Source organism: Staurois parvus, unplaced genomic scaffold (genome assembly GCF_062004578.1).
Source record: "Staurois parvus isolate SC_StPar_1 unplaced genomic scaffold, SC_StPar_1.0 ptg000526l, whole genome shotgun sequence".
Lineage (NCBI taxonomy): Eukaryota > Metazoa > Chordata > Amphibia > Anura > Ranidae > Staurois > Staurois parvus.
This window is the reverse complement of record NW_028318322.1, coordinates 454,384-481,620: the sequence shown is the minus strand read 5'-3', so window position 1 is coordinate 481,620 and position 27,237 is coordinate 454,384. Positions and strand designations below refer to the sequence as shown.

At 46.3% G+C, this 27,237-nt stretch overlaps 1 protein-coding gene across 1 annotated transcript in view; it reads right to left on the bottom strand.

Annotated features, from left to right (window-relative positions):
• The window catches only part of LOC149451659 (uncharacterized), a 285,430-nt gene that overhangs the window by 29,522 nt on the left and 228,671 nt on the right, over positions 1-27,237 (bottom strand). The window contains exons 11-12 of the mRNA XM_089690355.1: positions 26,354-26,512; positions 8,660-8,929 (exon numbers count right to left, since the gene is read on the bottom strand). Coding sequence (XP_089546481.1) covers positions 8,660-8,929; positions 26,354-26,512 — 429 coding nt within the window. The remainder of the gene's footprint in view (positions 1-8,659; positions 8,930-26,353; positions 26,513-27,237) is intronic.

Sequence of the window (27,237 nt, the reverse complement as noted above, 5' to 3'; positions counted from 1 at the left end):
TGCTAATACTCCAGGGCTGGGAATACCGCTGCCACTCTGCTAATACTCTAGGGCTGGGAGTACCGCTGCCACTCTGCTAATACTCCAGGGCTGGGAGTACCACCTCCACTCTGCTAATACTCCAGGGCTGGGAGTACCACCTCCACTCTGCTAATACTCCAGGGCTGGGAGTACCACCTCCACTCTGCTAATACTCCAGGGCTGGGAGTACCACTGCCACTCTGCTAATACTCCAGGGCTGGGAGTACCACCTCCACTCTGCTAATACTCCAGGGCTGGGAGTACCACCTCCACTCTGCTAATACTCCAGGGCTGGGAGTACCGCTGCCACTCTGCTAATACTCCAGGGCTGGGAGTACCGCTGACACTCTGCTAATACTCCAGGGCTGGCAGTATCGCTGACACTGTGTTAATACCCTGGGTCAGGACTATCTGCTGGGGGGCCTCACTATACTTTGCCTAATACTCTGGGGCCTGGATTACCCGCTGTTGCTGTGTGCTGAGCAGGGTCACCCCTGCCATTCGCTGTGAACCAGAACATCCCTGCTGGAACCGTGAGTGTCTGCACCCCTGTTTTATCCCTCTATGGACTGTCCATGAACTCTCCCCCCTTCCTCCTCCCTGTTTGGATTACAATATAATACAATGATATATGGCAGTATGGTCACCTGGCTGATGTAAGGAATAGGCCCCGGACCCGTCATTCCTAACACCTCCAAGGGAGTATTGTCATCCATCTTCCTGCAGGAACTGAATTCAGAGAAGGTACGATCAGCGACTGTCATCCATCTTCCTGCAGGAACTGAATTCAGAGGAGGTATGATCAGCGACAGTCATCCATCTTCCTGGGGGAACTGAATTCAGAGGAGGTATGATCAGCGATTGTCATCCATCTTCCTGCGGGAACTGAATTCAGAGGAGATATGATCAGCGACTGTCATCCATCTTCCTGCGGGAACTGAATTCAGAGGAGGTATGATCAGCGACAGTCATCCATCTTCCTGCGGGAACTGAATTCAGAGGAGGTATGCTCAGCGATTGTCATCCATCTTCCTGCGGGAACTGAATTCAGAGGAGGTATGATCAGCGACTGTCATCCATCTTCCTGCGGGAACTGAATTCAGAGGAGGTATGATCAGCGACTGTCATCCATCTTCCCGCGGGAACTGAATTCAGAGGAGGTATGATCGGCGATTGTGATCCATCTTCCTGAGGGAACTGAATTCAGAGGAGGTACGATCAGCGATTGCCATCCATCTTCCTGCGGGAACTGAATTCAGAGGAGGTACGATCAGCTATTGTCATCCATCTTCCTGCGGGAACTGAATTCAGAGGAGGTACGATCAGCTATTGTCATCCGTCTTCCTGCGGGAACTGAATTCAGAGGAGGTACGATCAGCGATTGTCATCCATCTTCCTGCAGGAACTGAATTCAGAGGAGGTACGATCAACAATTGTCATCCATCTTCCTGCAGGAACTGAATTCAGAGGAGGTACGATCAACAATTGTCATCCATCTTCCTGCGGGAACTGAATTCAGAGGAGGTACGCTCAGCGACTGTCATCCATCTTCCTGCAGGAACTGAATTCAGAGGAGTAATGATCAGCGACTGTCATCCATCTTCCTGCAGGAACTGAATTCAGAGGAGGTATGATCAGCGACAGTCATCCATCTTCCTGCAGGAACTGAATTCAGAGGAGGTATGATCAGCGACTGTCATCCATCTTCCTGCAGGAACTGAATTCAGAGGAGGTATGATCAGCGACTGTCATCCATCTTCCTGCAGGAACTGAATTCAGAGGAGGTATGATCAGCGATTGTCATCCATCTTCCTGTGGGAACTGAATTCAGAGGAGGTACGATCAACGATTGTCATCCATCTTCCTGCAGGAACTGAATTCAGAGGAGATACGATCAGTGATTGTCATCCATCTTCCTGCGGGAACTGAATTCAGAGGAGGTACGATCAGCTATTGTCATCCGTCTTCCTGCGGGAACTGAATTCAGAGGAGGTACGATCAACAATTGTCATCCATCTTCCTGCGGGAACTGAATTCAGAGGAGGTATGATCAGCGACTGTCATCCATCTTCCTGCAGGAACTGAATTCAGAGGAGGTATGATCAGCGATTGTCATCCATCTTCCTGGGGGAACTGAATTCAGAGGAGGTATGATCAGCGACAGTCATCCATCTCCCTGCAGGAACTGAATTCAGAGGAGGTATGATCAGCGACTGTCATCCATCTTCCTGCAGGAACTGAATTCAGAGGAGGTACGATCAGAGACAGTCATCCATCTTCCTGCAGGAACTGAATTCAGAGGAGGTATGATCAGCGATTGTCATCCATCTTCCTGGGGGAACTGAATTCAGAGGAGGTATGATCAGCGACAGTCATCCATCTCCCTGCAGGAACTGAATTCAGAGGAGGTATGATCAGCGACTGTCATCCATCTTCCTGCAGGAACTGAATTCAGAGGAGGTACGATCAGAGACAGTCATCCATCTTCCTGCAGGAACTGAATTCAGAGGAGGTACGATCAGAGACAGTCATCCATCTTCCTGCAGGAACTGAATTCAGAGAAGGTACGATCAGCGATTGCCATCCATCTTCCTGCAGGAACTGAATTCAGAGGAGGTATGATCAGCGACAGTCATCCATCTTCCTGCAGGAACTGAATTCAGAGAAGGTACGATCAGCGATTCCCATCCATCTTCCTGCAGGAACTGAATTCAGAGGAGGTATGATCAGAGACAGTCATCCATCTTCCTGCAGGAACTGAATTCAGAGGAGGTATGATCAGCGACTGTCATCCATCTTCCTGCAGGAACTGAATTCAGAGGAGGTATGATCAGCGATTGTCATCCGTTTTCCTGCAGGAACTCAATTCAGAGGAGGTATGATCAGCTGGACATTGGCCTATCATACATTCCATCTGAGGAGTTACAGATGGCCGATATCTTTCACAAGTCACAGAGCCCCCCATTGAACAGAAATGGCAAATACTGGAATGTATTGAAGGGTGTGCCTTTACCTGGAATGGGGGGGTATAAAAGTAAGCCATTGCTCTCCTTGTGGCCCCTCTTGGAGCCCAGGTGTCAGGACCCCAGGATGTCTGTGGAATGTACCTCCATGATTCTATGTGTCTGTCCTGTAGTCCTCTCTATGTACTGGTAATATACTGTATGTTAGACTGTGACATCATTGTTTGTGTGTATCATATCCTTTATATTTTGTTATATTCCATTCATAGCAAGCTTCTTTTCTGTGTAAACCAATCAGATCTTTATTTGTTGCACAGTTGTTATCATTTGGTATAAATATTATTGGTAATAGCCGGATGAGGATTGGCTCAATTCATGTATAGACAAAAGGTTGTGATCACTTATTATATTTACCATCAAGGGAATGAGTGAGGTAATGGCGGTGATCAGAGTACTATAGTGGGACTGCGGCTGGCATTCTGACACTGGGGGGGAGCTGACTTGGTGTCACTGACATCTCCAGTGACACCAATACAGTGATCAGTGCTAATAAAAAGCACTGACACTGTACTAATGGCACTGGGCAGGAAGGGGTAACATGACGGGCCATCAAAAGGGTTAACTGTGTGTGTGCGTCACTGTAAGTACACTGCTTTGTATTGGTCTCCTATGCAGAGCCATACAAAGCAGTGTGCAGGAGTTGACAGGGGAGAGATCTGTGTTGTTTATACACAGGTCTCTCCCCCATCAGTAATACTCAGCAATCACAGGGTGCTAACAAAGAATCACCGGCTGGGACCCAGTGGTTGAGAAGAATGGCAGTGTAGGTAGAGCACACATGCACACCCCCTACCCGGAACTGCAAATCCACACATATGTATATAAATGATTTTGCACAGCCGTACCGCCCTGTAGCTGTATCTCTGATTTAGGGTGGCACTGAAGCAGTTAAAGCCTAAAGTTAGTCACACATTTCTTCAAAAAACAGCACAACAGACAGTACTTACTGCCAATATGGAATGCCCCTTGTACTGATGACTTTCTCTTTAGTTGAGGTCTTCCATCCTTCAATCCCCCCGACCTCCACAGTGATAACAGGCAGATGAATATTCAGAATACAATGTCCTGGAAGGGGGGATTCCCCCATCCACCTCACTTGTTTGGATGGAAAAGAGAAAAGACCCTGTCCCATCTTTGGGGACCAAAGATTCTTAGTGGGGGGAGTGTGTAGCCAGGTGCAGGGTACTAAGAGATGGAGGAGAGGAAACATTACAGAGTACACAACAGGTTGTTTAATTTCCCCTTATGTTCATGGATAGATCATTGCATCACATTTCTGCCTCTAGAGCATGGGTGTCAAACTGGTGGCTATTGCCAAACTACACGTCCCATGAGGCATTGCAAGATTGGCAGTTACAAGCATGACTCCCAAAGGCAGAGGCATGATGGAACTTGTAGTTTTGCAATAGCTGGAGGGCCACCAGTTTGACACCCCTGCTCTAGAGGGAGACCACTCTTACTGACCCTGAAAGCAGAGGATCCTGGGACATGTAGTCCCTCAACCAACTCTTACTGAAGAATGAATCAGCCCAGAGACTACAACTGGCTTGAGAGCCAAAGCAACAGGGGATCCTTGGAGAGTTTATAAACTTACTGTAATTGGTGGTCTCGGGGTCTTGTCCTGGGGGCTCTGGAGAGTTCAGTTGTGTGCTGCCCTTCTGTTAGTTTCTGTGGAGAGAAACAGAGACACGGGAGTTCTACATCCAGCCTTCCAGTGACCGTCCTATGTGAGCAGCCAGCAGTTCAGTGACACCGCACCTTCCAGTGACCGTCCTATGTAAGCAGCAACCAGTTCAGTGACACCGCATCTTCCAGTGACCATCCTATGTAAGTAGCAAGCAGTTCAGTGACACCGCATCTTCCAGTGACCATCCTATGTAAGTAGCAAGCAGTTCAGTGACACCGCATCTTCCAGTGACCATCCTATGTAAGTAGCAAGCAGTTCAGTGACACCGCACCTTCCAGTGACCATCCTATGTAAGCAGCCAGCAGTTCAGTGACACCGCATCTTCCAGTGACCATCCTACGTAAGTAGCAAGCAGTTCAGTGACGCCGCACCTTCCAGTTACCATCCTATGTAAGCAGCCAGCAGTTCAGTGACACCACACCTACTAGTGACCATCCTACGTAAGTAGCCAGCAGTTCAGTGACACCGCATCTTCCAGTGACCATCCTATGTTAGCAGCCAGCAGTTCAGTGACACCGCATCTTCCAGTGGCAGGTACCTAGAACCACATTCATCACCAGCAGCCAGAGACACAGGGACATCCATACTGACCATAATCAGTGGTTTCCACTGCAGCCCGCTGTGCATTCTTCACATCATCCTATCTGCTCCAGAACCTGTTCACCCCCCTTTCCCGCACCTCAGTTTTATCTTCAGTCATGATTGGTGGAGGGAGATTGTCCAACCTTCACTCTGTGCCTTACATATGGACATTGCTAGCAGACACCTCTACCCTCCCCCACCCCCGCTCTACTTCTCACACGTGGACACCGCTAGCAGACACCTTTACCCTCCCCCACCCCCGCTCTACTTCTCACACGTGGACACTGCTAGCAGACACCTTTACCCTCCCCCACTTCTGCTCTACTTCTCACACGTGGACACTGCTAGAGACACCTTTACCCTCCCCCACTTCTGCTCTACTTCTCACACGTGGACACTGCTAGAGACACCTTTACCCTCCCCCACTTCTGCTCTACTTCTCACACGTGGACACCGCTAGCAGACACCTCTACCCTCCCCCACTTCCGCTCTACTTCTCACACGTGTACACTGCTAGCGGACACCTTTACCCTCCCCCACTTCCCCTCTACTTCTCACACGTGGACACTGCTAGAGACACCTTTACCCTCCCCCACTTCCGCTCTACTTCTCACACGTGGACACCGCTAGCAGACACCTCTACCCTCCCCCACTTCCGCTCTACTTCTCACACGTGGACACTGCTAGAGACACCTCTACCCTCCCCCACTTCCGCTCTACTTCTCACACGTGGACACTACAAGCAGACACCTCTACCCTCCCCCACTTCCGCTCTACTTCTCACACGTGGACACTACTAGCAGACACCTCTACCCTCCCCCACTTCCGCTCTACTTCTCACACGTGGACACCGCTAGCAGACACCTTTACCCTCCCCCACTTTCCCTCTACTTCTCACATGTGGACACCACTAGCAGACACCTCTACCCTCCCCCACTTCCGCTCTACTTCTCATACGTGGACACTGCTAGCAGACACCTTTACCCTCCCCCACGTCCGCTCTGCTTCTCAGACTAGCAGACACCTCTACCCCACTTCACCCAAGGAGATCCCATTACTCCATCTTCTCTGCAGATTTGACCCAGTCATTATCACCCCCTATACTCCAACTGTTGAAGGGCCCCATCTATAGCCGGCAGAAGATGAACTCTCCTTGATCTCCATATACTGTATATCCATCGGTAACTCAGAGATGCTCCCACTTTCCATTAGCCAATCCCTGCTCCTCATCCCTCCACACCCGCCCCATATACAGTCCAGGCGTGGCAGTCCCGGGAGTGCAGCTGTAGTTGTGTGAAGCCTGAATGTCCCAGTAGGAGGAGTTCTGCCCGCAGTGTGAGCTGCACTCCTGGAGGACCCTGTTCCAGTCTATGCTGCACCACCCCCAGCTTCATGATTGGCCTTCCTCTGCCTCATTGTCTGATATCAATTGTCCGTGTATTGCTACATGTTGGGGATTTCTGCTACAAATCTGAACTAGGAATAGAGAAAGGTAGAAAGGATGGCGCTCTACTTCCTGCTCTCTGTGCTTTCCATCCCCCATCAACCAATCACAATGTGTCCACAATCACCATGGAAACGATCAGATCAATAAAACGTTTGTCATAGACAGACCATCATGTGCCGATCATATACACAGACATTTGTATCACAGGAAACATACAAGAAGAAACATGTATGGAGAAAGACACGGGAAAGTCCCAATATGTCCATTCACCAATCACTCCTTCATTCCCGGTATACACACAATTCCATTGCTTCCATGTGTACACCATCAGTCACTCTTCTAGAATTGGGACATTTTATTACCACCCACCTCTTCAGTGATCCCCCACCATGCAAGTATTGTCCTCACCTACAACTGTGGGCCTAATGAGTGCTTGGAACATTTGTCCACAAAGTATCAATAATAGACCTCCAGTGTTTGTGAAATCTCCCACCACAAATGTACTCAGCCAATCACAGGGCAGGATAAAGAGAAAACAGGAGGCGCAACACCTAGCGCATTATCCAAGGTTTATTGTAAGGACTACAAAATAAAAACACTTCCAGACGAAGCATGTATCTAAAAAGCATTGATGGCCACAACGGCAGGTAAGGTGTCCTCACTGTCAGTGCGGTCAAATGGCTGACGCGTTTCGGGGACAAATCCCTTTCCTCAGAGCTGATGACCAGCCTCTGATGTAGATGTGTGATGAATGGAAAGTGGGAGCCTTGCTGGAGATGCCTGAATCACAGGGCAGGACTCCATTTTTATTCTCCTGTCATCAATGGCCAACCCGGTCCCACACTTCATCCATGTCTTTGGGGGCCTCTCATCTCCTTATGAACTGTTTCTTCCATGATGAAGATCAGCCATGGAGTATATCTGAGGTGTATATCAGGGTGTGCTTCTTCCCCACATGAGAGCTGGGATGTCCAGCAACATTCATCTAGAAGACATTTCCCGCACTCAAGGCACTAATACACCTCCAGGGTTGTGTGGGACCCCTGATGTACAGGAAGACAGGACTTCAGTGAGGAACATTTCCCTCACTCAGGACAGGAAAGTGGCTTCTCCTCGTGTGAGATCTCTGATGTCTGGAAAGACGCGATTTCACTGAAAAACATTTCCCACACTCAGGACAGGAATACAGCTTCTCCCCCGTGTGAGATCTCTGATGTATGGAAAGATAGGACTTCTGTGAAAAACATTTCCCGCACTCAGGACAGGAATATGGCTTCTCACCTGTGTGAGACCTTTCATGTTTGACAAGATCTGTTTTTCGTGCAAAACATTTCCCGCACTCAGGACAAGAATATGGCTTCTCCCCCGTGTGCAATCTCTGATGTGTGTAAAAATGGGACTTCCATGCAAAATGTTTCCCGCACTCAGGACAAGAATAAGGCTTCTCCCCCGTGTGCAATCTCTGATGTGTGTAAAGATGAGACTTCCGTGCAAAACATTTCCCGCACTCAGAACAGGAATACGGTTTCTCCCCCGTGTGAGATCTCTCATGTCTGTAAAGAGTGGACTTCACTGAAAAACATTTCCCGCACTCAGAACAGGAATACGGTTTCTCCCCTGTGTGCAAACTCTGATGTGTGTAAAGATAGGACTTGTCTGAGAAACATTTCCCACACCCTGGACAGGAATATGGCTTCTCCCCTGTGTGAGATCTCTGATGTGTGTAAAGAGAGGACTTGTCTGAGAAACATTTCCCACACTCTGGACAAGAATGTGGCTTCTCCCCTGTGTGAGATCTCTGATGTCTGTAAAGGCCGGAAATATGTGAAAAACATTTCCCACACTCTGAACAGGAATATGGCTTTACTCCTGTGTGAGATCTCTGATGATTGTTAAGACTGGACTTTTGTGAAAAACATCTCCCACAGTCAGGGCAGGAATACGGCTTCTCCCCAGTGTGAGATCTCTGATGTGTATCAAGATTGCACTTATGTGAAAAACATTTCCCGCACTCAGGACAGGAATACGGCTTCTCCCCCGTGTGAGATCTCTGATGTGTGTCAAGATTGCACTTATGTGAAAAACATTTCCCGCACTCAGAACAGGAATATGGTTTTTCCCCCGTGTGAGACCTTTTATGAATATTTAGATGGGATTTAAAATGGAAACCTTTCCCGCACTCAGGACAGGAGAACCTCTTCCCTGTTGGAAGGCCGGCCCGGTCCCGCACAGTCTGAGGTTCCTCAGGATATAAGGAATCCGATGGTCCATCTACACTGGGTGGTGCCGGATGGACATTGGAGGGAGCCGGGTTTTCTCCTGGACTATACTGTGTGATGTCCTCATCTTCTACTTTCCAGTCTGGAGACAAAGTGAGACAATCCTCGGAGGTTTTCCTCATCTCCCGGCCATGGACTAAAATACGAAGACAAAGAGGATTACTAGACAGGAGCTGATTGGTTCCCCCAAACCAGGACTCCGCCCACATCAGGCAGCTTGGTCTCTGAGGAGCTTACAATTCCACCCTCAAGGGAACTAGGAAATGGCTCCTCTGATCTCCTACCAGGTCATTTCTTTATTCATGGTCCTTAGTCAGAGAGTGAGGAAACAACCAGAAGTTAGTCATGAAGAACAGCGGGGCTGAGCCCCACCAGAGGTCAGAGAGTGAGGATGGGGGGAGAACAACCAAGATGAAGACTGGACTGATCCTGAAGACCACCATCATTGGGGTATTGACTCCTCCCTCATTACCTCTTTCTGTTTAAGGGTCCAAAGTTGGAGGATGTTATCACATTATTATCACCATGTAAAAGTCTGTGCTCCAATCACATCATCTGATATAAAATGTCCAGCTGGGAGGAAATGGGGGGAACAAAAGAGAATCCATATTATGTGTATATATAGCAGTGGGGGGGAGGGGGGAGAACAGAAGTCAGGAGTATGTAATGTACAACATAGAGTATATAGTGCAGGGGTCAGGAGGATGTAATGTACAACATAGAGTATATAGTGCAGGGGTCAGGACTATGTAATGTACAACATAGAGTATATAGTGCAGGGGTCAGGAGTATGTAATGTACAACACAGAGTATATAGTGCAGGGGTCAGGAGTATGTAATGTACAATATAGAGTATATAGTGCAGGGGTCAGGAGTATGTAATGTACAACATAGAGTATATAGTGCAGGGGTCAGGAGTATGTAATGTACAACATAGAGTATATAGTGCAGGGGTCAGGAGGATGTAATGTACAACATAGAGTATATAGTGCAGGGGTCAGGAGGATGTAATGTACAACATAGAGTATATAGTGCAGGGGTCAGGAGGATGGAATGTACAACATAGAGTATATAGTGCAGGGGTCAGGAGGATGTAATGTACAATATAAATTATACAGTGTAAGGGTCAGGACTCATAATATTGGTATTCAGTAATCAGTGGAAGATTAAATGTTTACTGTAGACAAGTTGCAGAGATCCCACACCGCTGCCTCCCATCTCCTGAGACTGCACTCAGTGACTTGGGTCTGAGACACTACAGACATATCCCTCCACCCGGCACAGCCAGCAGATAACAGAGCAAGGAACCCTGGGAGAAATGTTCTGTCAGAGATCCTGTTATCCCCAGGATAAGGGGTAGAAGACCCAATACACATGTCCCAGGTCAATCAACACCTATTGTGAACAATCACATTTTGCTGCCAGCTGAACCCCAGAACCTCCATAAATCCAGTCTAGATACATAAATTCTGTCTGCAGCACAGAGAAGGAAGATTATCCGAGAGAAATCCAGGAATACAGGACGGGGAACACAGCTCAGGAAAGTGACCAGGGGATTACAGGCTGATATCACCCAGTCCCCGCCCTACTCTGGACCAATCAGTGAGCAGTATGGGTGGAGGAATGGATTTAGTGTTCATGACCCACCTGTGCTGATCTCTGTAGGAGTGTCCTCCTCTATAAATGTCCCCGTTATTCCATCCTCCTCCATAGACTGCTGATCATCCCTCACATACGCCTCTTCTTCTTCTTCTGCTTTCACCTCAAATTCTATATCGATTGGATCTCCACTCTAAATCAAGGAAATGAGAGAAAATATCATCTGTAAAAAAAAAGCTCACATAAACAATCCACACATCATCTTTCAAGTCCATGTTCTAGATTCCCCATCCCACCAACCTTGTAATAGTGAGGGATGGTGTGAGCTTCCTGTGTGGGATCCCGGGAATACAGAGGACGGGGACATCTCTCTGGTGGGTTCCCATGACTGGATCCATCTGTAGGAAACACACACACTGACTGAATCCATTGTTTCTATGTGTTTATCAGATGATGGGGGATCTAGGTGGATCCTCCGTACTGCTCTCTCCTTTACAATAAAGTCTCCTCTTACCCGGTGATGTGAGGGGCGGCTGATTGTCCATCATGACGTCCTTGTAGAGATCCTTGTGTCCTTCTAAATACTCCCACTCCTCCATGGAGAAATAGACAGTGACACCCTGACACCTTATAGGAACCTGACACACACAATGATACAGTCACCATCCAGACACATCCCTTGTCTGTTACTGGAGAATGTCCCAGAATTCCCGGCACCGCTCACCTCTCCTGTCAGCAGCTCAGTGATCTCTCTGGTGACTTCTAGAATCTTCTTCTTCTTTCTCTCTTCTATCAGGGAGGGAGGTGGAGGCAATGTGATGTCATATGATCTCCAGACTTCACAGGAGGAAAACTCTACATCTGATCACAAAGAGTCACATCAAATGATATTCCCAGAATCCTCCTCACCTCTCCATTCAGGTCTCCATTTTATTAAAGCCCCACTTCAGGCTGAGGTATAATTCCCCCCACAGGACCCCCACACTACGCAGGGTATAGGCTTGTTGCAGCATTCTGATGTCATTACATACAACGCAGGACCAACAGTCCCACTTTACATGTGAGGATACCAAGGGGCCCCACATCCTAAGAGCATCAGAAAAAAGTCAGATGGAGGGACATTGGGGGAGGAGCTGTGAGGTCACTGTGATGTCATAGGATTCTCTGACTCTGGATGGAGGGACATTGGGGGGAGGAGCTTGGAGGTCAGTGTGATGTCATAGGATTCTCTGACTCCGGATGGAGGGACATTGGGAGGAGGAGCTGTGAGGTCAGTGTGATGTCATAGGACATATAGACTCTGGATGGAGGGACATTTGGATGGGGAGATTTGAGGGGTCCTCTATATGAGGCTCCTATGCAAACCAAATCCTTGTTCCTGGGTGCGTCCTACCTCTCCTAAACTGAAGAGTGACCTTTGACCTTTACCATCCAGAAATCTGTCCGGAATCTGTGGAAGTAAGCTGTCATGTGATCAGGTGACGTGCGGAGGAACGGAGTGTAAATAGCAGACAATTGTCTCCAGAGCCCCTAATGGTGGGGATGGATTTGGCGGCGTGTTGGTGCCAAGTTTCCTCCCCCCAGGGTCACTGCAGGTGTGGAGAAAAGCTGTGTAAGAGGATATGGAGGAGAGATGAGGAGGAGATCCAGGAATCAGGAGAAAGGTCAGGGCAAGCAACAGACGAGCGCATCCAAGAGACCAAGCCGGGGTCACTACACAGAAAATCAATCCAAGGAAACAACAGGCAGGACGAGGAATAGCAAGAAGGAGCTGAGAGACAAATGAGAATATTGCTCAGGCAATGGGAGATGATCTCAGCATGAATTCCATCATGAAGGAGATGAGGGGGAGGGGAGGAAGTCACTGAAGGTGACCATAGATCCATGGAAATTCAGCTGGTTCAGCAGGGATCGCTCACATTTCCATCCATGTGTGGCCACTGCCGGATAAAAGCAACTCCCCCAGCGGCTGCAGCCAATAGCTTCACGGCTCAGCCGTGTATTCTGAGAGCGGAGGAGTCCCCCCATTGTCAGAATACAAGAGTGCCGCAGGGAGGATTCCCCCCTCCACCTTCAGTGTGTAGTTGGGGAAATCGCTTCTATTTCCTTCCATGACCTTTTTGTCTCCCGCTCCCTTAACCTAGTAGCAATTACAGAAACCTGACTCCAAGCAGCAGATTCTGCTTCCCCCGCAGCACTTCCCTATGGCGGCCTCCTCTGGACCCACTCACCCAGACCCAGTGGTCAGAAAGGTGGTGGGGTTGGTTTGCTTCTATCCCCACTCAGCACCTTTAAATTCCCCCCTAACCCTCCCTCTCTATCCTTCTCTTCTTTTGAGACTCACTGCATTTGGCTGTTCTCTCCGATCTTTCTGAGGATTGCAGTGATCTATCGGCCTCCTGGACCCGTGTCCCGCTTTCTTGATGACTTCTCTGCCTGGCTACCCTACTTTCTCCCCTCTGAACTACCCACTATTATCATCAGAGATTTTACCATTCCTATTAATGTCAACAACCCGGCTACATCCCAACTCTTCCACATAACCTCATCTTTTGCATTAGCACAATGTATACCGTCCTCCACTCACTCTGACGGACGCCGTCCTCCGCTCACTCTGACGGACGCCGTCCTCCACTCACTCTGATGGGAATACATTAGACCTTGTTTTCTCCCATCTTTGCACTCCCTACAACCTCACAAACACCCCCTTTCCTCTCTCTGATCACAATCTCATCACCTTCACAGTCTCCTCGTCTTCAAACACCTATCCCTCCAAGCAGCCAACAATTACCCGCAGAAACCTTCACAACTTGAACCCGGCTCCTTTCCACTCTGCAACTGACCAACTCTATGACAGAATCTCTCCCCTGTCCTGCCCTGACCTGGCCACTGCTGTCTACAACAGTTCACTGTCATCCACACTGGACTCACTTGCTCCTCTAACAACACGAAGCATCAGGCTCCGACCATTACATCCGTGGCAGACTGACCACACCAGACATCTTAAACGACATAGTCGTGCGCTGGAGTGATTGTGGCGTAAAACCAAATCCCAGCAAGCATTCACCCGATATAAATCTGCTTTCTTCACATACAATTCCTCCCTCTATGCTGCCAAACAAGACGACTTTGTCACCCTTATTAATACCTTGTCATCCAGTCCTCATCGTCTCTTCTCTACTTTTAACTCTCTACTTTCTCCACCTCCACCCAGTACCTCACTCACTGTTCATGAGATTGCAAATCATTTCAAAAACAAGATTGACGCAATTCATAGGGGCATCACCACTGCACAGACATCCATCCCACTTACCATACCTTATACTAAACCTCCCTCAACACTTTCCTCTTCTGACCTCGCTACTACCGAAGAGGTCACTAAGGTTTTCTCAGACGCCCGTCTAACAACCTGCCCCCTCACAACTACTACGGTCACCCTCTTCCATCCTATGCTCCCTCACTCACATCTTCAATCTTTCCCTCTCTAATGGTGCCTTCCCCTCCCCTCTAAAGCATGCGCACATCACTCCCAAACTTAAAAAGCCTTCCCTGGACCCCACCAACCTGAACAACTTAAGACCCATCTCCCTGCTGCCATTTACCTGTAAACTCTTAGTCTACAATCTCCTGAGCTCCTACCTCAGCGACAACAACCTTCTTGACCCTTTAGTCTGGCTTTCGCTTGCTACACTCCACTGAAACTGCCCTACTAAACCTCACTAATGATCTACTAACTGCTTAAACCAATGGCCACTACTCCGGACTCATCCCAACCAATGGCCACTACTCCATTCTCATCCCAACCAATGGCCACTACTCCATACTCATCCCAACCAATGACCACTACTCCATACTCATCCCAACCAATGGCCACTACTCCATTCTCATCCCAACCAATGGCCACTACTCCGTACTCATCCCAACCAATGGCCACCACTCCATACTCTTACTACTTCACCTCTCTGCTGCTTTTGATATTGTTGACCATCTCCTCCTCAAAAAAAAACTCCACTCTTTTGGCCTCCGAGACTCTGCTCTCTCCTTGTTCTCCTACCTATCGCAGCGCTCCTTCAGTGTAACCTATAATGCTGCCTCCTCCTCTTCACTCCCTCTTTCTGTAGGGGTCCCTCAGGGTTCTGTCCTTGGACACCTTCTCTTCTCCATCTACACCTCCTCCCTTGGTCACTTGATAAACTCCCACGGCTTCAAGTACCATCTCTATGCTGATGACACACAAATCTATCTTTCTCCTCTTCACCTCACCCCTTCAGTCTCCTCACCTCACCCCTTCAGTCTCCTCCTCACCTCACCCCTTCAGTCTCCTCTCTCATATTACTTACCTACTAAGTGACATATCGGCATGGATGTCACTCCACTTCCTCAAACTCAATCTTTCAAAAACTGAGCTCTTAGTATTCCCCCCAGCCTGTGCCCCCTCCCCTGACTTCTCCATCAAGATCAATAATACAACCATCAGTCCTTCCCCTCATGCCAGGGTACTTGGTGTAATACTAGACTCCAATCTGTCCTTTCAGTCCCAAATCCAATTGTTGTCCAAATCTTGTAGACTTCACCTAAACAACATCTCCAAGATACGCCCGTTCCTAACCTCAGAAACCACTAAGCAACTTATTCCCTCCCTTGTTTTATCTCGCCTTGACTATTGTAACTCCCTCCTCATTGGCCAACCTCATCGCAGGCTATCCCCTCTTCAGTCTATCATGAATGCTGCTGCCAGACTCATCCACCTTACTAACCATTCTGTATCTGCCACCCCTCTCTGCCAATCCCTCCACTGGCCTCCAATCAGTGTCCTCCACCCCTCTCTGCCAATCCCTCCACTGGCCTCCACTCAGTGTCCTCTACCCCTCTCTGCCAATCTCTCCACTGGCCTCCACTCAGTGTCCTCCACCCCTCTCTGCCAATCCCTCCACTGGCCTCCACTCAGCGTCCTCCACCCCTCTCTGCCAATCCCTCCACTGACCTCCACCCTTCTCTGCCAATCCCTCCACTGGTCTCCATTCAATGTCCTCCATTCAATGTCCTCCACCCCTCTCTGCCAATCCCTCCACTGGCCTCCACTCAGTGTCCTCCACCCCTCTCTGCCAATCCCTCCACTGACCTCCACCACTCTCTGCCAATCCCTCCACTGGCCTCCATTCAATGTCCTCCACCCCTCTCTGCCAATCCCTCCACTGGCCTCCACTCAGTGTCCTCCACCCCTCTCTGCCAATCCCTCCACTGGCCTCCATTTAGTGTCCTCCACCCCTCTATGCCAATCACTCCACTGGCCTCTATTCAGTGTCCTCCACCCCTCTCTGCCAATCCCTCCACTGGCCTCCACTCAGTGTCCTCCACCCCTCTCTGCCAATCCCTCCACTGGCCTCCACTCAGTGTCCTCCACCCCTCTCTGCCAATCCCTCCACTGGCCTCCACTCAGTGTCCTCCACCCCTCTCTGCCAATCCCTCCACTGGCTTCCCCTTGCCCAACGGATAAAATTCAAAACAATAACATATAAAGCCATTTATAACTCCGCCCCAAATTACATCACCAATCTTGTCTCTAAATATCACCCAAACCGTACTCTTTGCTCTTCACAAGACCCCCTGTTCTCTAGCTCCCTTGTCTCCTCCTCCCATGCTCATCTCCAGGACTTCTCCCATCCTCTGGAACTCTCTACCCCAATTTATCAGACTATCGCCTACTCTGCTCACTTTTAGGTGATCTCTGAAAACCTCTCTCTTCAGGGAAGCCTCTCCTGCCCTCAGCTAATAATGGAATCTTCTACTCTTCCAACCACTCCATCCCCCACAGTTACTACCTTTTGTACCACTAGCCCCTCCCTCCTAGATTGTAAGCTCCCAGGATCAGGGCCCTCCTATCCCTCTTGTATTGATCTGTATTGTTGCTGTATTGTCTCCCGTTATATTGTAAAGCGCTGAGCAAACTGTTGGCGCCATAAATCCTGTATAATAATAATAATAATATTTTTTTCTCTCATCCCGCTGGCTGAACGATAAAACTGAACCATGTAGGCCAGCTTTGGGAGCAAATATATTATCATCAACTCCTCCCCCTTGAGGGGTTAATCTGGGTTCCCACACTATATATGTGTGTATCATCATCTGCTGGAGATAAAAGACATCACCATGACTATGGAGGAAGAGGACAGACATGACTATGGAGGAAGAGGACAGATGTGACTATGGAGGAAGAGGACGGACGGGACTATGGAGGAAGAGGACGGACGGGACTATGGGGGAAGAAAACGGACGTGACAATGGGGGAAGGGGATGGACGTGACTATGGAGGAAGAGGACAGACGTGACTTTGAAGGAAGAGGATGGATATGATGGGGGGTTACTGTGTGTAAATAGGAAATAACATCTTATTACCTCCTCTGCTGCTACTTCCACCAATGTCTCTTTTTCTTTGTGCCACATGGAACTTTGTCTTTATTCCAGGTCACTTCCTGTCTGTACCTGACATCACTTCCTGTCTATACCTGACATCACTTCCTGTCTTCTATAGAGACTTCCTGACTGGGTAGAAGTGAGATCACCACCTTTTGGAGCTCAGAGGAACTGCTGCCCCGAGAAGCATCTGGTAGTGTAGAAAATTGAAGAAAAAAACAAAAACATTTTTTCTTTTCTTTTTTTATATTTCAAAACCTTGTGAGAAAAAATGAGATCTGCAAAATACTCACCATGCCTCTTTTTAAATTCCTTGGGGTGTCTACTTTCCATAAAGGGGTCATTTGAGGGTGTTTGTACTCCTCTGGTATTTTAGCACCTCAAGAAATATGATGGGCAGTCAGAAAGTAAAAGCTGTAAATTCCATGATCTCTCCCATAGTTTGTAGACGCTATAACTATCACAAAGCAATCAATATACACTTACTGGGATTTTTGTAACCAAAAACATGTAGCAGAATAAATTTTGGCCTAAATTTATGATGAAATTTTAGTTTTTTTAGATATTGTTTATGACAGAAACAAGAAAATATTGTTTTTTTCCAAAAAACATTTTTTCTCAAAATTTTTTTTGTTTATAGCGCCAAAAATAAAAAGCGCAAAGGTGATCAAATATCACTAAAAGAAAGCTCTATTTCTGTGAAAAAAGGACATAAATTCATTTATGTACCGTATTGCATGACCGCGCAATTGTCCGGTAAACTAGCACAGCGCTGTATAGCAAAGAAATGGTGTAAATTCCATTATCTGTCCCATAGTTTGTAGACGCTATAACTATCACACAAAGCAATCAATATACACTTATTGGGATTTTTTACCAAAAACATGGAGCAGAATACATTTTGGCCTAAATTTATAACTAACTTTGAGTTTACTATATATTTTTTATAGCCAAAAGTAAAAAATATTGTTTTTCTTCAAAATTTTTGGTCTTTTGTTTATAGCACAAAAAATTACAAGTGCACAGGTGATCAAATACCACCGAAAGAAAGCTCTATTTGTGTGAAAAAAAGGCCGTAAATTTCATTTGGGTGCAGCATTGCATGACCGCGCAATTATCAGTTGAATTAGTGCAGCGCCGAGTAGCAAAAAGAGGCGTGGTCATTAAGGGGGGTAAATCCTCTGGAGGGCAAGTGGTTAATGATATACAAACATATTTTGCTGTCTTCTATTGATCAAACACAAGATGGCGCTGATGAATCATTTTGATTCCTCTTTGATATTGGTATTCTATTGAGCCAATCATTTGAGATATGTGTCATCTTGTCTTGATTTCTTATAAGGTGTTGCCAATATAATGAACCAATGAGAACAGAGGCGGCTCTTTAAGAGCTCGCTTAAATCCACTGCTGATCACACCCTCGGACGAAGTCGTGTGACGAAACGTGTTAGGGCGTGATCCAGCAGTGACGTCATCATGCATGCCGTATCATGTGTCCGGACCATGTGACCACAACCTTGTCATCTGTTGAAGGCTGGTGAGACGCCACTGTGTGTGTAGGAAGCGGTGTACTAAGCGCTGCAGGCTGAATGATTTTAATATACAAGGCTTTTGCTGTACTGACATAATGTGAGTGCGGTTATTATGGGGTATTCTGTTGGAATACATTTTCTGACACGGTATTGCGCTATGGAGAATGTTTTTTACTTTGTTCACATGTGACCTATAGAGCTCATTGGGGTCGTCTGCTGATTACAAATGATATGCTGCGGAGTTTATCATACCTGCTGAGTATATAAAGATATGCTGGTTGTTCCCCAGTCTCTGGTGAGTTTGCACTTTGATGGGGTGCTGAGCGCTGGATCATCCACTGGTGAAGGAAGATTATAGGATCCCAGAACTTCATTGATTGACGATCATATATGCTCTATATGGACTTTATTTCATGGACGTTATTTAGGATCCAATATTTATTGTTTTTGCACACATTATTACATTTGGTGGTTGGATTACTATTATTAGTATTATTTTTTATTAATTTCAGTTGTTTTATGGTGAACGCTATTATTGTGCTTATATATTTACTTTCACAAAGTTGATACATTTTGGGCTATTGTATAATAGCAGCTCCTATTCAATCAGCTATTTCCCAGGACTACATTCTTAAGGCGCGATGATGTAGACTTTGGAATATATTGATCTGCTATTGATATCATTCACTGGGGTTTACATTTATTATTTAAATCAGAACCACTTGCAGAATTGAGTGATAATGATTCGTGGGGGAAATTTGTCATCAGACACTGAAAACGATTCTGCCACTGAACTCAGTGATGTGTGAACTTGGCGCTATATTTCAAATTTCAGTGTTTTTGGTTTGATTACATTATTAAATTAAATTTATTATTATTATATTATTATTTTGTATGATTATTTATTAAATTATAATTTATGATTTTGTGTTTCAAATTTTATCATACCCGGGATGTTTACTAGACTCTTGTTTGGACAGATTTCAGTGAGTTATTCCTAAAAATTACAGACCTACAATAAAAAACAACATATTTCCATTGACAATAATGTACCGCTTTGAGCACAGAAATACTGACATAATCAGACCACTAGGGGGGTTAAGCGGTTGCCCCCAGAGGTAGGTAATCTCTGGCCAGTGATTGGGGTGACAGGTACCCCCCTGTCACCGTTGCTGCTTTTCACTACTTGTCAGAACAAACTTTTAATGTTTCCCTGTTCTGACTATAGCCCTTCAAACAGCCTGGGGAGCTCCCGAACTTGCCAATAGTTCAATCCCCCCCCCCCCCCCCCCGAGGACCTTTCTGAAGTATTCTGACAGATTTTTTTCCTAAATTGCTCCTATTATCCCAAGAAGGATTAGAGCAAACGTGAATAATCAGAATGTGAGTGCCTGGAATACAGCAGGTGGGTAATGGAGGCGCAGCTACTTGCAGTATGGGGTGTAGTAGTTACAATATAGCTGTTGTTCACAGATCTAACTACACGCTTACAGTCCACAGTTAGTAGATTACAGAGGACAGATCCATACACAACAAGATCATTCCGTGTGATTTAGGCACACAGGTGCATTTCAATCGCAAAGATTGTGAAGTGTCTTGACCTAATCTCATTGGAGGATCAACTGGACCTGCTTTAGGCAGATTGGCGCAGATCCTACGTTTTATTTCACTGCCTCCAAGAGTCCAGTCAGATCCCTTTCATCCACACTCACACCCCGCTGCAATAGCTGCACCCAGCAGTTAGGATGTTTCCTCATTCACTCTCAGTACAATTTTATGTCAGTTATACTGTTCATAATCATCTCATCAAAGTGTTCGTAAAGACAAAAGGTAACAATGACATTGGACAAAGCTTACTAGTCTAGGTATCTCACACAACATAGAAGATAGACATGAAAACGAAGAAAGATGTAAATAATTCTCTGTATTCCACACAAGAAGTAACATTTACCTAAACGTTCAGACTTCCTCACCAAGGGGCTCCATTTGTTTCGGCGGTGTTGCTCCGGCACTTATTCCCTTGGTTCTATCTAAGATTATAAATGTAATAAGTGATAATAACCTTTTGTCTATACAGGAATTCAGCCAATCCCCATCCAGATATTACCAATAGTGTTTATACCAAAGGATAACAACTGGGAAAAAAATAAAGATCTCATTTACACAGAAAAGAAGCTTGCTATGAATGGAATATAACAAAATATAATGCAGCCGGTATAACTGTAAAAGTAGTAATATTACAATGCAAATACAGAATGTTACCAATACACAGAGACTACAGGAAAGAATGTCACCGATAAAAAGAGACTACAGGAAAGAATGTCACCGATACAAAGAGACTACAGGAAAGAATGTCACCGATACAAAGAGACTACAGGAAAGAATGTCACCGATACAAAGAGACTACAGGAAAGAATGTCACCGATACAGAGAGACTACAGGAAAGAATGTCACCGATACAAAGAGACTACAGGAAAGAATGTCACCGATACAAAGAGACTACAGGAAAGAATGTCACCGATACAAAGAGACTACAGGAAAGAATGTCACCGATACAGAGAGACTACAGGAAAGAATGTCACCGATACAAAGAGACTACAGGAAAGAATGTCACCGATACAAAGAGACTACAGGAAAGAATGTCACCGATACAGAGAGACTACAGGAAAGAATGTCACCGATACAAAGAGACTACAGGAAAGAACGTCACCGATACAAAGAGACTACAGGAAAGAATGTCACCGATACAAAGAGACTACAGGAAAGAATGTCCCCGATACAAAGAGACTACAGGAAAGAATGTTACCGATACAGAGAGACTACAGGAAAGAATGTCACCGATACAGAGAGACTACAGGAAAGAATGTCACCGATACAAAGAGACTACAGGAAAGAATGTCACCGATACAAAGAGACTACAGGAAAGAATGTCACCGATACAAAGAGACTACAGGAAAGAATGTCACCGATACAAAGAGACTACAGGAAAGAATGTTACAGAAAAGAAACATAGAATAATACATTACACAGACATCCTGATGACTGGGCTTCCAAAGAGACAAGAGGGGCAAAGAGGCAGAAATGTGAGCAATGGCATACTTTATACCCCTCCCCCCTCCATTCCAGGTAGTCACACCCTTCAATAGGTTCCTGTATTTTGCTATTTCTGTTCAATGGGGGGCGCTGTGATTTGTGAAAGACATTGGCCAACTGTAGTTCATCAGATGGAATATAGGATAGGCCAATGTCCAGCGAAGCGTACCTCCTCTGAATTCAGTTCCCACAGGACAATCTATGACATCACACCCTAGGAGGTGTTAGAAATGACGCCTCTGGGGATTATTCAGCCAGATGGCCCCACTGTCATAAACCTCTACAGGAAAACATCTAAGGGGGGTGTTGAGGTGATGCAACAGATGGGAAATAAGTTACAGGAATTGATACCCCCTATCAGAAGTTCACAATAATGTTACAAATTATTACAGGCCTAAAATATCTATCACATGTCTAAGAGATAGGTGGGGTGGGGGTTGTGGATTGTTTGGTGTTATATGGTTGCATCCCATTGTTCTACTGTGTGTCTTGCTTGGGAGCAAACTACAGCCAGGTCCATAAATATTGGGACATCGACACAATTCTAACATTTTTGGCTCTATACACCACCACAATGGATTTGAAATGAACAAGATGTGCTTTAACTGCAGACTGTCAGCTTTAATTTGAGGGTATTTACATCCAAATCAGGTGAACGGTGTAGGACTTACAACAGTTTGCATATATGCCTCCCACTTGTTAAGGGACCAAAAGTAATGGGACAATTGGCTTCTCAGCTGTTCCATGGCCAGGTGTGTGTTATTCCCTCATTATCCCAATTACAATGAGCAGATAAAAGGTCCAGAGTTCATTTCAAGTGTGCTATTTGCATTTGGAATCTGTTGCTGTCAACTCTCAAGATGAGATCCAAAGAGCTGTCACTATCAGTGAAGCAAGCCATCATTGGGCTGAAAAAACAAAACAAACCCCGTCAGAGAGATAGCAAAAACATTAGGCGTGGCCAAAACAACTGTTTGGAACATTCTTAAAAAGAAGGAACGCACCGGTGAGCTCAGCAACACCAAAAGACCCAGAAGACCATGGAAAACAACTGTGGTGGAAGAGCGAAGAATTCTTTCCCTGGTGAAGAAAACCCCCTTCACAACAGTTGGCCAGATCAAGAACACTCTCCAGGAGGTAGGTGTATGTGTGTCAAAGTCACCAATCAAGAGAAGACTTCACCAGAGTGAATACAGAGGGTTCACCACAAGATGGAAACCATTGGTGAGCCTCAAACACAGGAAGGCCAGATTAGAGTTTGCCAAACGACATGTAAAAAAGCCTTCACAGTTCTGGAACAACATCCTATGGACAGATGAGACCGACATCAACTTGTACCAGAGTGATGGGAAGAGAAGAGTATGGAGAAGGAACTGCTCATGATCCTAAGCATACCACCTCATCAGTGATCATGGTGGTGGTAGTGTCATGGCGTGGGCATGTATGGCTGCCAATGGAACTGCTTCTCTTGTATTTATTGATGATGTGACTGCTGACAGAAGCAGCCGGATGAATTGTGAAGTGTTTCGGGGATATTATCTGCTCATATTCAGCCAAATGCTTCACAACTCATTGGACGCTTCACAGTGCAGATGGACAATGACCCAAAGCAGACTGCAAAAGCAACCAAAGAAGTGGAATGTTCTGCAATGGCCAATCACCTGACCTGAATCCGATGGAGCATTTCACTTGCTGAAGACAAAACTGAAGGGAAAATGCCCCAAGAACAAGCAGGAACTGAAGACAGTTGCAGTAGAGGCCTGGCAGAGCATCACCAGGGATGAAACCCAGCGTCTGGTGAGGTCTATGCGTTCCACACTTCAGGCTGTAATTTTTATGGATAATATGTAATATTTATGGACCTGACTATATTATGGGATGTATGTGTTTATGTATTGGCTTAGTGGCAAGTGTCTCCAGCAGCCCTCCCTCCTGATGGGACTGTCTGCTGGTGTGAAGTTTGAATAGCTGTGTGTCTCTTGTTACTAATTGTAGATTACCCAGCCCTGTGTCATTATGCGGGATTGTCCCCCTGAGTGTATATATCTTGTATCTGTGTTAAAATAAAGTAGCCTACTTTCTGGCTTACTTCAAATCTGTGGTGTCTGTTGTTGGTGTTCGGATGGGGAAGCGTTATTCTCACAGAAGTACTCAGCTCAGACTGGGACGGTTCCATTACAATGCCCATTATGGACAAGAGCCCCCCCATGCTCCTTTGTATACACAGAGCTGAAGAAGGGATTTCATACATTGTCCTTCTCTTTGTCCCCCCCCTCTAGATGGTTCTGTAAAGGGCCTACATGCTGGGACCGGACCTTTCTACTATTCATATATTGGAGGAATGTTTTGGGGTCGTCCTGATATCTTTCTGTCGTTTGTTTTCAGTTTTTGCCTTTATTTCCTTTTTGCATCTTCTGTTCTATTATTTGTAATGTGTAAACGATGATCGCGTTCCTTCATTTTTATATTTAATAAAAGCTCTTTTCTTATTATCTATCGCTTTTGTAACTTTGGCCGTAAGCCACATAGGTTGGATTTGTAGCCTTTTATACTTGTTGCCCATGGGAATATATTTTGCAGTGTGGTCACATACAGTCTTTTTGAAAAACTCCCATTTCTGTGTTGTGTTCATCGATGCCAACATTCCCTCCCAGTCTAAGTCTTGGAGAGCAGCTCTCAGGCTTGGGAAATTAGCTCTCTTAAAATTGAGCATTTTTATTTTTCCTGTATGTGCTTGTTGTTTACAGCTAACAATAAATGAAATCATGTTATGGTCACTGCTACCCAGATGTTCTTTTATATGGACATTCGTAATAAGCTCTGCATGGATGTAAATGACAAGGTCCAGCAGAGCATCATTCCTAGTTGGGGCCTCTATGAACTGAACCATAAAATTGTCCTGTAGTAGGTTTATACATTTTTGCCCTTTAACTGTTCCTGCAGTACCATTACTCCAGTCACTTTCCGGGTCGTTACCATCCCTCATTATTATCACTGTCCCAGCCCTTGCAGCCCTTTCCATCTTTGGGAGGAGCTGAGTCTCCACCTCCTCATTAACACCGCGAGGCCTATAACAAACTCCAATGATGACCTTTGTAGTACCGCCCCCCATGTGCAGTTCTACCCATAATACTTCAGCCTCATCACACTCTCCATCAACTAGGTCCTCTTTCACACTCGCTCTGAGATCACTTCTCACATAGAGACAGACACCACCACCTTTCCTATTTCCCCCGTCTCTCCGAAAGAGAACCTAGCCAGGAATATGAATGGCCCAGTCATGTGAGGAATGAAGCCAAGATTCAGCAATACCAATTCAATCCTAGTTCTCTTCATGCACCAAACCTTCCAACTCACCTATTGTGCTGGCAGACTTCTGGCATTGGTGAACAAACACTTCATTCACTGACACCTTGTTCATTCACTGACACCTTGTTCATTCACTGACACCTTGTTCATTCACCGACACCTTGTCCATTCACTGACACCTTTTTCACATAGATTTTGTGTATTTTTTATTTTCATACAAATGGTACCAATTCCACTGGTTGTTTGTAACATGGGAATCTTCTTATCATCTGCCATAGCCCTCCCCCCATCTTTCCCCATTCCACCCCCCAATAAGTACTGACCCATCTGATCTGTCTACCCCATTATAATCAAATTCTCCCTCCCCCCTCCATTCTAGTTAATATACTCCTCCAACCTTCCCATAAACCCCTCCCCCAGCACAGCAGACCCCCTTCCATTTAGGTAAAGACCATCTCTAGCATATAGGCAGCACCCCAATGAGAAGTCAGCCCAGTGATCTAGGTCAGGACTCCATTTTTATTATTCTCCTGCTATCAATAGCCGATCCGGTCCCACACTTCATCCATGTCTTTGGGGACCTCTGATCTCCTTATGAACTGTTTCTTCCATGATGAAGATCAGCCATGGAGTATATCTGAGGTGTATATCAGGGTGTGCTTCTTCCCCACATGAGAGCTGGGATGTCCAGCAACATTCATCTAGAAGACATTTCCCGCACTCAAGGCAATAATACACCTCCAGGGTTGTGTGGGACCCCTGATGTACAGGAAGTAAGGACTTCAGTGAGGAACATTTCACTCACTCAGGACAGGAAAGTGGCTTCTCTCCCATGTGAGATCTCTGATGTTTGACAAGATTGAACTTCCGTGAAAAACATTTTGCGCACTCAGGACAGGAATATGGCTTCTCCCCCGTGTGAGATTTCTGATGTGTGGAAAGATGGGACTTCATTGAAAAACATTTCCCGCACTCAGGACAGGAATACGGCTTCTCCCCTGTATGAGATCTCTGATGTCTGCGCAGACGGAACTTCACTGAAAAACATTTCCCGCACTCAGGACAGGAATATGGCTTCTTGTGAGATCTCTGATGTTTGTGATAACTGGACTTCTCTGAAAAACATTTCCCACACTCAGGACAGGAATATGGCTTCTCCATGTGAGATTTCTGATGTGTGGAAAGATCGAACTTCCTTGAAAAACTTTTCCCGCACTCAGGACAGGAAAATGGCTTCTCCCCTGTGTGAGATCTCTGATGTCTGTGCAGACGAAACTTCACCGAAAAACATTTCCCACACTCAGGACAGGAATATGGCTTCTTGTGAGATCTCTGATGTGTGTGAAAACTTGATTTCTCTGAAAAACATTTCCCACACTCAGGACAGGAATATGGCTTCTCCCCCGTGTGAGATCTCTGATGTCTGCAAAGATGGAACTTATGTGAAAAACATTTCCCGCATTCAGGACAGGAATACGGCTTCTCCCCCGTGTGTGATCTCTGATGTCTGTGCAGATGAAACTTCACTGAAAAATATTTCCCGCACTCAGGACAGGAATATGGCTTCTCCCCCGTGTGAGATCTTTTATGCACATTAAGATGGTATTTAGAACAGAACCCCTTCCCGCACTCAGTACAGGAGAACCTCTTCCCTGTTGGAAGGCCGGCCCGGTCCCGCACAGTCTGAGGTTCCTCAGGATACGAGGAATCCGATGGTCCATCTACACTGGGTGGTGCCGGATGGACATTGGAGGGAGCCGGGTTTTCTCCTGGACTATACTGTGTGACGTCCTCATCTTCTACTTTCCAGTCTGGAGACAAAGTGAGACAATCCTCAGAGGTTTTCCTCATCTCCCGGCCAAGGACTAAAATACAAAGACAAAGAGGATTACTAGACAGGAGCTGATTGGTTCCCCCAAACCAGGACTCCGCCCACATCAGGCAGCTTGGGCTCTAAGGAGCTTTCAATTCCACCCTCAAGGGAACTAGGAAATGGCTCCTCTGACCTCCTACCAGGTCATTTCTTTATTCATGGACCTCAGTCAGAGAGTGAGGAAACAACCAGAACTGTCTTTTATAGGAGGGACAGTGATGAGGGGATTATAGGACGAGGGTCCCCACCCCCTCTATCACTCATCACCATCTTCCCAACACAAGAAGTACTGCACTTCCTTATTTAATCCATGATTTAGTCATGAAGAACAGCGGGGCTGAGCCCCACCAGAGGTCAGAGAGTGAGGATGGGGGGAGA